Source organism: Echeneis naucrates, chromosome 3 (assembly GCF_900963305.1).
Source record: "Echeneis naucrates chromosome 3, fEcheNa1.1, whole genome shotgun sequence".
Classification (NCBI taxonomy): Eukaryota; Metazoa; Chordata; class Actinopteri; order Carangiformes; family Echeneidae; genus Echeneis; species Echeneis naucrates.
Window position 1 is genome coordinate 2,659,693 of NC_042513.1, and position 12,335 is coordinate 2,672,027.

The 12,335-nt window shown below is 39.2% G+C and overlaps 1 protein-coding gene across 1 annotated transcript; it reads right to left on the reverse strand.

The window, feature by feature from the left end:
* Positions 1-624: 624 nt before the first annotated feature.
* Positions 625-8,269, reverse strand: cmtr2 (cap methyltransferase 2). Its single transcript, XM_029498969.1, has 3 exons — positions 8,246-8,269; positions 4,995-6,248; positions 625-4,205 (listed from the first exon to the last, which is right to left on the reverse strand). The coding sequence occupies exons 2-3, from the start codon at positions 6,237-6,239 to the stop codon at positions 3,156-3,158; spliced, it is 2,295 nt and encodes a 764-aa protein (XP_029354829.1). The 5' UTR covers positions 6,240-6,248; positions 8,246-8,269; the 3' UTR covers positions 625-3,155.
* Positions 8,270-12,335: the final 4,066 nt, after the last annotated feature.

The following is a 12,335-nucleotide window of genomic DNA, read 5'->3' on the forward strand; positions in this document are numbered from 1 at the left end:
ATAACGTACGCCAGATGTGATGTCTATTTTCCTCAATTAGAGACTGAGCCTTCCTCTCAGTGTTTTAAGATTATCCATCTTTTGTCTCTGACTGGGACAAACAGGGTTTATTGTCAGACAACAGCTGCATGAGGAGATGGCATTTTTGTTTTGCATTGCCACAGCGTTGCTATGACAGAGACCAGATGTTCACTGTGATTGCTCATTGGTGTATTTATTTCTACTTTGTTCCTCATCTTTTGGAGCTAAACGTAACTGTTATCCTCAACATTTATGCTGAATAAAGATTTTTAAATCATCTAACCTTTAAAGGCTTGACATGCTTGTTCCTGGTAGTTCAGATGTTATAATGACTATGGTATGTCTGCTGACATAACAAATAATTGGACACGTGACTTGAAACAGCCTCAAACATTTTCTACTCTCAGAATGTGGAGAGTCTCTGGTATGACTCTGCTTTAACTTTCTATCTGAGAGCCTATTGAGAACATGGATATCACTCAGACCATAAATCAAGAGTTTTTGATGGAGACTTGGCTGCCCTTGCAACAAGGAAATTAAAAGAAGAGAGAGCACACCTTGAAAACTTGTAACAAAGGACTCAATCCTCACAAGGCTGAGAAAACAATGTATTAATGTTTTGATGACTGTTGTACAGAAAGCCACTTTATCTCTCACAGACAAACAACTGGAGTCACAAAGAAACTGTAACAAGGAAGATAGCTACTCTTAAAATCAGACCAGTGACAAATGACTGAGCTGAGCTTCTCTGGTGAACACATCCTACTCTGCAAGGAACGCCAATCTCCCATAAATTTATGTGTGCTGCCTAATTTTTTGCTGCATAATGAGAGTTTCACTTCATCTAGTGTTTCAATATCTTTTCTATTCAGACAGCAGAGCAAGAAGTGATGTGAAAACAAAAACACTATGGCTGAAAATAAAGTTATATTAAAAGTATAATATAAAGGGAATGTATTATTCACCATTTGCCTCAAGGTTCATTATTGTGATGGTTCTTTTGATTTACTATAGGTGATTTTCTCTCTGTCTCATAATATTTACCATTTTAACTATATTTACAGGGCCTCTAATATTAATGGATACACATTGACTGTTTGCTGTATACACATAAAAATTATATGTAAAGCTTTAAATTCATGTGCAAGGAACAAAAGAAGAAAAAAAAAAAGATACTACCCACGTTTATAATATCATGTCTATATCACTGTTTGTGTGTTGACAACCTTTTTCATGAAATAAATTGAAACAGTATTTGATCAATTCAAACTGAGTTCACAAGTTCACCATCCAATCCCATTAGCCACACAGACTGGACTGTATTCAGTATCAGCTACAGAGGTAGGCACATTGCCTTACTGGTGTGTATGTGTGTGTGTGTGTGTGTGTGTGTGTGTGTGTGTGTGTGCACATATTTGGAAAGGCCAGAGTGAGGACAGAAGAATATTGCACTGTGGAGGGATTACATTCCTGCTACACAATACAACCCAATAACTTGACTCAATCATACACACTGCCTCACACTCTGCACTACTGTTTTCAAGTTTCACTGTATGCTGTATGTACTTAATTTCTTCCTATTTTTTCCATTCAAAAAAGCGGAAGTCTCCCAAATCTTGAATGTATATGAATAATATTAATTTGTCTGATTTGCATTGTTTGTGTGGGCTATGTCAGTGTTGCTGGAGTCAGACAAACAGGGAGACATATTTGGAGAATATGATTTGCTCTCTAATCTAGTTTGCAACTCTAATCCACAATATCATAAACAGAAATTGAGGTATTAATCCGTGAAAATGAAATCCTAATAAGTAATCTTTGGTGATAAGTATTTTTTCCAGTCAACCCAAAATACTTATGTACTAAGAGCAGTGGACCAAAGAACACATTTAAAAAAAAACAATAAAAGTCCAATCCCACCATACATACATACATACATACATATCTACATTTGTCCTGAAACATACCCTATAATGCTAAAACCTGTCCCAATCTAAAAAGAGATGGCAAAATAGAGTTTACAGATTTTTATTATCTTTGTATTTCAAAAATAAAATTCTTCAGTTACAGTTGCTGATATGGAAAACCAGAAACCAAAAAAATAAATACTAAAACAAATAAATTGTGTTGTAAAGGAAGCTAATTGTGTATGGTTCTTTTTTTTTTTCAACAGCTCCCTAGTTATATAAACCACACAGCACAATAAAACTCAGGCTGTCCTTTCCAATAAGGACCAAAACATTTCCTCAGTAAACACAAATGAGAAAAGTTGCTACTTATTGGCAAACAGCTGCTCAATGGCTAAAAGATCGAAAAAGATTCCCAACATCCAGGGGTGAAAGAATATGTTGTTAAATATACCAGGCACTTTAGGGTAAACTCCAGGCCCTGTACGCACAACACAACCATCTGTGACTGACAGGAGGTTTGGGGCTGAGAGGTTGGACTGTTTTTGTTTATTCAACCGCCACAGAATCCTCAGTGAATTTAGTCACGGATGAGCTCTGTTCATCTTGTACTGAAAGCAATAAGCATGTTCATGCATTGCCAGTTTTTGTCGGAGACGTCCTCTCTGAACTAAAATACTCACACACACATACTCATCTTCCAGCACTTATCCTTTTCCAGGTGGCGAGGACTACTGGAGCCAATCCAAGCTCACATGGGCAAGAGCAGGGTAGACCTTGGACAGGTCGTCAGTCCATCGGAGAACTAAAATGCTTTAGAACTTTAACCAAGTTGAGACCTACCTTGTGAATTTAAGACTGACTAAACAATGTTTTAATTAACACATTAACACATTTTTTCTGATCAAGGTTGGCCAATAAACAGATGTTGCTAGTTTCTGGCTATATAGCAAAAGAAATTTGTTGAAAATACCTCCAATAAATCCAAAAAAGTCTTTGGTTGTCTGTTCAATAACTAAGCATTACAGATGCTGGAGGTCTATAATAAATAAAAAGTATTGAAAACAAAGATAAATTAATCTCCTCTCGGGATTGGCATTTTAAACTTAAAAGGGAGTATGTGTGTGTGAAAGTCTTTTCCAAAGGAAACAACAAAAACAGACAGTGCATTAAGGAAGTGCTCCTGCAACAGTAGCATGCATATGAGACATGGCTCAATAAACTGCACTATGACTGCATGAGCACATGCAGCTTTTGCCGGATGATTTCAGAGTTCATGGTCCACAGGAACTCAGTCAATCCTCCACTGAGCAGTTCCTCCATGGGAACAAACTGCAGCACCTGTCTGCGCCACTCAGGAGACTGGCTTTTACCTTCCTCTTCTCTTAGCAGCTGAGTCATGCAATTATGGACGTTGGTAAGAACAGGAACTATTGGAGCAGCAGCTTCAGGGGAGAAGCCAACACACACAAGCAGTGTCCCAACTACACCAGATGGCATCGGACACCTGAATGTGACTGAGCGAAAACATGTGTGCAGGCAGAGGACCACTGCTGCTGTGACACGGGTGAGTGCAGACAACACAGGCAGCAGCAGGGCATCCCCAGAGTTTAGGGTCTGCAGGGAAAACAAAACGCAACCTAAAAGCTGCTGCTGGTATTGCGGCTCCCCGTCGTGCACTGGGGCATAGCCTCTTTGAGGAAACGAAGGCTCAGCAGAAAATGTTAAGGTTAAATCCCCAATGTTGCTGTCACAAGCATCCCACACTGAGCAGCTGCCAAAGACCAGACACTGCTGCTTCCTTTGGCTCCCATCACTGTCACCTTTGAATGCACAAATCTCTGCAACACTGGACAAAATGGAGGCTGCGCAAACCACATGGCAAGAGCTGCAGGGAGGAGCACATGTCCAGTCTACTACTGTGTCCGTCAGGGCTTCATTGAGGTGATTTAATAGTCCTCCCTCACAGAATGGAGAGTTTCTGAGAGCAGGCAGTGCAGCCCCGACAATAACATACCATGAATCCACATGACATTTGGAGAGGGAGCCTTCCAGCACACAGCTCGGCCCATCAGCCTCAGTAGAGTGTTTCTGTATCCAGGCAGCGTGGTAACCCCTCTCAATACGCTCTCTCCAAGTCAGGTTCTGCAGCTCCCTCCTCTCATTAAAGGAGCCTGTTTGCTTCTTCTGTCCCAAGGGCCGGCCCGCTGAGATGCGACAGCAGGCAGGAATCACAGTGTTACGGGAGATCCATCGGCTCCGCGAAAGGAAGCTCACCTACAAACAGAGTGAAACTTGAGCCAACTTTGTTTTTGAAAACAACCATTCAGCTTCATCACTACTATTCATTCATCTTCAACCGCTTATCCTTTTCTGGGCTGCAGGGGGTGCTGGAGCCAATCCCAGCTCACCCTGGGTGAGGGCGGGGTCACCCTGGACAGGTCACCAGTCCATCACAGGGCCAACACACACAGACAGACAGAGACGCACAACCACTCACACTCAGACTTACAGACAATTTAGAGTCACCAATTAACCCACCAACTTTGGACAGTGGGAGGAAACCCACACAGGCACTGGGAGAACATGCAAAGTCCACACAGAAAGGCCGCAGGCCAGGAACTGAACAAAAAACTTTTTCATTGTAGGGAAAGAGTGCTAACCACTTCGCCGCTGTGCTGCCTCAAGTCAACTAATGCTGGATTTATTTATATCTGAGCAAAACAAATTGCATACCTGGAAATACAGAGGCTTCACTAGAGATATCTAGTCTGTAATGAACTTAAAAAGCGTTAATGATCAACAACCCTTTTGCAACTAACCAAGCAAGATTTAAAGATTTTGCACAATATAAAGATCAACAATTTGTGATAGATAGGAGAATTACTTTACACATGTGAAGCCCTTAGACACGCTTAAAACAGAGAAAGTTGAACACTTTCTAAAGTTAACATCTACTAAATTAACCTGTGAAATAGCTTGCCACCTGCAAACCTAAGAGTTCAGAACTGAATTTAGGATGAAGTCATCATGTCACTTAGAAGTCCGGATGCTAGACATTCTTACCTGAAATCTCTGCAGGTATTCATGAGCTATGCAGTCCCTGATGTAGTCAAGCCGCTGCCTCTGCTCTGTGCTCATGCCTTCAAACAGTTGCAGATTTTCAGTGATTGTCTCCACCTGCAGTTTGTGGAAGTAGGAGCACACTTCTTCGTGTTGTTTAAGAAACGACTGTGGGATAAGCGTCTTGGGGAAAAGTGCCTCCTGGTCAGCAAGATGCATCCCATAATTACGAATGAGTTTTGAGAGCAAAGGTCTGACAGCTTCCTTGCCATCGTAGTTCAAACACACAACATAAACCTCAGAGTTGCCCGCCTTGCTGGTGGCTGGTTTGAAGATGTTGACAGAGTGGAAACAGCAGTTTAGGAGGTAGATTAAGCAGACAGAAGAGTATTCGTACAAGGTGAACATTTTCAACACAAAGGAGCCACCAGGGCTCAGGAGCAGCAGTGCAGCTGTGACCTCACAGTAATGCAGTGACGCCACCAGTGCTTCCTGCTCATCAGGGTTCTCCTGACAATCAAAACTGCCGTCTGCTGTCACTATATCAACTCTGTGCATGTTAGAGACAAACACCTGCAGCTCCAGCAAGTGTTTCTGGATCATGATGTTACCTGTGTTATCTGAGCCAAAGAACCACCAGGGCAGCGTGTTGGCAATTAACCGATCATCTGCAATAGTCGTGCTGCCCCCATTAGCTTCGTGGTATGGATTCAATGTGTTAGCAGCCCAACTCCAGTCACAGTAACGTGTAGACTCACTGGTTTTGATGTAGTGGTTCAGAGCAGTTATGAAAGCCCCTGGAGCTTCACACAAGTGGACTGTGTTCAGTTCTCCAGTTTGAAGAACCTCATCTGGAAAAAGATTAAAGCTTCCCAGGATCTCGTAAAACTTGCACCAGGCCTGAGTGCAGATCTCTGGATTGGCAGCAGAGCGTACAGCAGCAATCACCTTCCCAGCTCTGTTGGTAGAGTTGGTGTGCTGATGCCAAACTTGGACATTCTTGTCACTGAGCTGGTTCTTCACAGAGTTCAGTGACTCCTTCAGGGTCTGCAGCCGGCAGTGTTTCTCCGCTTGGTGTTTAAGACAAACATTTGGATCTGGGATACACCACTCCCTGCTGGACGGTTTCACATAGTGTCTAACTTTACTAAAAAGCCTTTGAACCTCTGTCAGTGTTTCAGGGTCAGACACCACCATGTTGTTGGAATGCTTGCCAACTTTCCTCTTGATCCCAAGGCCTGAGCTCATCCTTCAAACCTATTGTGGACCAAAATGAAGAGTTAAACACACACCAATTCCAAAATCCTCTTTCTGTTTTAATGTAATCCGCCATACTATTCAGTGCTCATGTGAGCTGCTTAGGGCATGGTATAGATTAAATCTCTAAAGGAAGAAAATATCCAGACCTTTCACAGTGAATTATACCAAGGCTGTGCTCCCCTTACTTTTCTCTCTGTGCATTACCAATGTCAACTCACTGTGCTGTGATGCCCTCAGGCAACAAAACAAGTGATTTCCTTAACAGGCTGGCGCTACACCCACAGATTTTTTAAATCACTATATACACCGTCTCTTCTAAATTCACACAACAGTTATATACATTATAAACATTCTCATATCACATCAACAAACGTATCCATCGGAAATATTTGCTGTTATACTGGGAAAATTCTACATCTCCAATTTGTCCCATATTCATGATGTGAGCTAAGAAAACAGACCGGTTTTTTGCTCTGCCAGAATGTTCCATGTTTAATCACCAAAGCACAGTGAGCACAATCACTGTGTGATGATAAGATATTTTAGTAAGCCATATTCAATCCAAGTATAGGCAAATTTCCAGCCTCAAGATAGGCTGGAATTATTTTGAACAATTTGTCTAACTGTTGAACAAATTCCACTTCATGGCATAACAAATAATTAAAAATCAAAATTATATGGACCCCAAAGCTTCATCCTCATATGCACATGATTTAGATGACTACACTACGGGTATGTGCAAGAGCACATACCCGTAAGTTAATGTTTGATTAGTTTGATTAGCATTACTTGGTTATAAATGGAACTATACCCCATATAATTTGAAGACGGCACATTCATCAACGATCGATCATAAATCACTGTGTTAGGCACAAGCTGCCATGTATAAAAGCCATTTGCTCTGCAGTGTTTGTAAATGGTTTAGTTGCTTAGAACATTTACAAGTAAGAAAATGTTGCAGTTTTAACCATAAAAAAGGCAAAGGAAAGTAAAGACATTTTAGATCAGTTTTAAAATTTAATGATAATCAAATACATCTGCTTATACTATTATGAAACTGTTGCCAGGACACAAACTAAACATTCTGAGGTACTTGTATTAATATCTGGAGATTTCAATCCCTACTGACTTGATGATGTTTTGTTTTTTATATTTTGAATGGATAATGTTTTGTTTTTTTATATTTTATATTTTTATTTTATTATTTTATTTTTGAACTCCTGGCTAGGCAAATTTCCCCTTGGGAATCAAAAAAGTTATATCTATCTATCTATCAGAGATGCACTTAAAATTATTAGGACTCTAGAGTTGGGCTGACTTACGTAAAATAATTTGGAAAATAAAAAAACATAGCTTGCAGTAATATATGAAACAGGATATAATTTCAAATGTGTGGATTTGCAGTTTCTCTAGAAGGTTTTTTTTATACAAATGAAGTAATAGGAACATTTACTGGGACATTTTATTGATTAAGCATTTAGTAACATGAATGAATTATTTAATATATTTTCTAAAATGTGCATGTCAGTTGATATTGAAAGCGGTGATTGGTTTGCTGTCTTAGTTAAACTCTAATCCTACATTTATCCTGTTCAAATTACTTTTAGTTTAGGTTACTGCACTTTTAACGAAAGTAAAGAGCTCTCATGTGGTAGATCACCACTAATGGAGCTCACAAGGTCACACACAGACTTAAAGCCATTGGGGTGAACTTCATAAATAAAACTTGTGTTGAGTCCCCTTTCATAACTGTTGTTTGTGGAAAAACACACACTTTTGTAAAATTAAAGTTTCTCTTCATTTGGAGATGAATGGGTCCCACAGCGCGGTGCTCAGGCCCAGTTACAGCTGCTAAACCCGCTTGTTCATTTCACTGCCACGGTCTGTTCGTGAAATCCTTTCTGAGTGCTTTTAAAGTCGCTGAATTCAGTTTGTGGGTCTGTCGGTCAGCAGAAGAAACACAAAAGACCTATAAACATTGAACAGAAACTCACCATCCAGCAGCTGCAAACACGGAAGTGAATCAGGCGTTCAGAACAACACCGCGCATGCGTTTGGGAAGGGGGCGGGGCATGTTTAAAGGTAAATACCGCATCAGGACTCAGAGCAAAGTGATAAATAATGATAACAGTTTGTTTGGAGAGAGGAAAAAGCTCGAAGCTTGAAGGTTCATTTTATCTTCATCCATTTAATTCATCATTTATTCTATCGCCATTATTGTTATAATTTGGACATGCATAGTAACACAGAGGCTGAGTGATCTACTGCTGTGGAATTCTGAGTTAAAAATGCCAAGCAAATAAGCCAAACTTTACTTTTTCTTCATGGATCAGTTGTTTTGAATATTTTAACAACTTTATCTTACCATCAAACAGTTGCTTCCTTTGGAAACACATCAGCTATCTTTTCTGTGTGAAACCATTTTAGGCGTTTGGTAGGACAAAGATTTGTAACCTTTATGAGAAGGCCTGGGTCTCTCAATTAGTTAAAATATGATAGTTACATCATGTGAGAAAATTAGTACACCTTCCTCCAAAATTTTACTCATCAACCTTTTTGTAGATTCATTAATATAGATTAATATTTAATGAATACAAACATAGTTTATTTCACTATAAGGGACAATTTTTTGTCAATAACAATAGATATTTCTGACATATGACAATGGATACCAGTATATACACAGTTTTTTTACAGCTCTTTCCTGTAAAAAGAAAAGAATTAAATTATTTCAGTCTTTTTAACTTCTGTTTATGCTGTCAATTCAGAAGAATTTTACTTTCTGACTTTTCAGTAATTACCTGTTTAATCTCTATATTCAACTGGAATTTATATTTGTGCATACAATTAACAGATCCATGTCATCATCTTTTATAATTATTAGAGCGTTAGAGTGTCACACCATAAAAATGACTTTTGCATACGCATCATGGCATTATCTTCCCTTTATTGTCAGTTGACTTATTGCATTTCTATATGCTGTTTAAGTGGACTTTACATATGGTTTGGATTTCTCCAATCTACTACACATAGATCATATATTCTACCATTGCCATTGAAATTCAGGCGTTAACAAGAAAAATAGGACTGAATAAAAAGAAAACACTCACAGGAGTCTCTTTAATAAATAATGGGCTTTTAAGACTTCCAGGTTTAATTAGGACTTCCAAAAACGGTGTATGTAAACACTGTATCCTCCAATTTACTGCTATATCTGTGACCCTCCTGTAAAATGTATGTATACATCATGGAGTTATCTTCCCTTTATTGTTCCACAGTAGTGGCCAGATGCAGTATCTCAAACTGTGTCTTGTATAAAATACCAATTGGTTCTTAAAATCTGCCCCTTATGTTTCACTTGGTAAAGTACTGCATTTTTTAATTTGACGCTTATATTTGAATCTGCAATGTAACTAATTTAAATGAGTAAGTTAAAAAAAATAATAATTACACTATACAGTACTTGAAGAAATGCAATTGGTCACATTTCACCATTACTGGGAAGCTCATTGCATAAAGTAATAATAGCTTGCAAGATAATAATAGGGCATCTATGTTATACTACCAAAGAGAGCTGAATAGTTTCAATAAATTGATTAAAATCCTGTTTTTACAGAAATAATTTGTTTCAGAGGACCTTGGGGGACTAGAAAATTCTACTGAGTTTATCAGCTATGAATCAAATCCAACAACAATTTATTTCAAATTAACTGAGGTTTTAAAGGTCATGTGTGACCATCATAGAAAATGTATGTGCTTTGGAAATGGTAAGAGAGACAAATACACACGTGCATTATTCCTAAAGGGCAGCTGCTTTCCAATTCTTCTCACCCTTCAGTTCACTCTGATCTCCACCAGTGTTGGGCACAACAGTTTGTTCAACTTTCACAACATTTAGTCATTTGTGCACATCATCGCAGCAGTTTCTCATTCTTTTTAGTTAAATAATTTTTTAACTTTATTATTCACTTATTTCATGTCAGTCAAAATTAACTATACATGTGAATACTTAATAGTCATTCCCTATAAAACTAATAGTCCCCATTCCATTATTTGAGTCATTACATACAAAAATGTTGAACTAGTTTTAAAAATCTGTCAATTTTTATCTTGTTTTTTTTGTTTAGTTTTTTTTTCCCCAAAATGTCTTTTAAATTGAATAATTTCTCTCAGCTGTCACTGATTAGAAGGGCTGTGTGAAGCAGTAGTTGCAACCAATGATTTCTCCACTCAGAGGTGAATCCCATAATCCCCACTTTATAAGCAGATATGAAGCAAGCACGTCACAGTGTGTACCATTTCTATACTGTGACATAGAAATGGAAGGTCAGCCCAGGAGAAGAGAGGTGAGGATGCGGGAGCACTTTATTCAAACATTTCGTCTGGAGAACAGGTGTTGACAGTTAAGCACTAATCAACCTGCACTGTACTACTGCCATTGTTTCCTACATGAAGCCTGTATCGGGACAGGAACTTCTCACTTTTTACGCTTTACATTCAGACTTGCAGCTTTTCTGCTGCACAGATTTAGTGTGTTGTTCTGTACAGTAGTGTGACAGTAACGATTAGCCATGTTTACTGTAATTTTACTCTGCACCACGTTGGATTGCAAGCCAACCTTGCAGAGGTGGAAGACAGCCCCAACTGTCTCCACAACAAGAGGAAACCATTTGTGCAATGGTGATTGCAAACAATGCTATAAGGTTGAGAGAGATACAGAGCACTGTTGTAGAGGATGACAACATATTTGGGAATATTGAATCTGTTTCAATCGCTACAATTGACAGAGTGCTCAGGAGAAATGAAATGTGCATGAAACAATTGTACTATGTGCTTTGAATGGAATAGCTTCAGGGTGGAGATCTGTCACTAGCATGTACAGGTAAAACATGGATGTGTTCTATGTATACTCTGAAGTTCAGTGCTGTAAACTGTTTACTTTGTGTAGTGCCATGCACTACACTTACATGACCGTTCTGTGTATTTGTATTCACAGTGCATACTGGACAATATGTTGTCCAAAATGCATTATATTACACAGGAAAAGTTGTTATACTCTTTCTCGCCCCCTCTTCTGTGGTAAAACATATGCTGGAGCTGGAGACCAGGGAACCACTGCACACATTCATATACCTTGATGAGGGGTGAAAGGAATCACATCGGACAGAGAGCAGTCGTTGATGTCCCAGGCCAACGAGGAGGAAATACTATCATGTGTCCTGCCCTCTCAGAAAATGGCATCTTCACCCCTATCCCCTGTCTTGGTGCATACAACACACAGTATCTGCTGGTTTTTTTTTTTTTTTTTTTTTTTTTTTTTTTTTTTTTTTTTGCGCCTGAGAATGACACGGGCCTAAATGGAGACCATCTGAGCAAGTATGTTGATGTTTGGGATAATATGTGTTTTCCCCACTCAGATGTGGTCAGACAGTGGTTTGCAGCATATGATGGGATGCTGGTGGAATATCTCCCTCCCTACTGTACTCACCATTCCTAAATTCCATAGAGGAATTTTTCTCTTCCTGGAGGTGGAAGGTATATGACGGCATCCAGATACCCAAATGGACCTGCTATCAACCATGGTTGCAGCATGTGATGACATCACAGCAGAATCCCGCAGAGGGTGGATTTGCCACTCGAGGAGGTACTTTCCTCGCTGCTGATATTCGCTGTGATGTAGATGAATATATGCAGCCAGACGGAGAGGAACGTATGGATGTGCATGAATGATTTACAGTAATGTGTATGTTCAGTTCCAATATGTACTGCAGTATTGTTTACAGTTGTGCACAGCGCTACCTAACTAAATACAATACTATGTAACTTTACTGAAGTTTTCAAATGTCTGTGTAAATAGTATATGGTGCTGTCTTGAGCATTTTCAGGGAGTGTCACCAAGATCTGACTTTTTTGCATTGGAAACAATTTAGAGAGTAAACTGTCATAATGAAAACATGACTAAGCCATTTGACTATCTTGTTCATAAACCATGGTGGCAGGACTTTTCATTCTGATGACACTGACGCTTTTATTGACAAGGATACTTGCTTTTGAAGAATGAACAATCCATTTTAAGTAAGTACA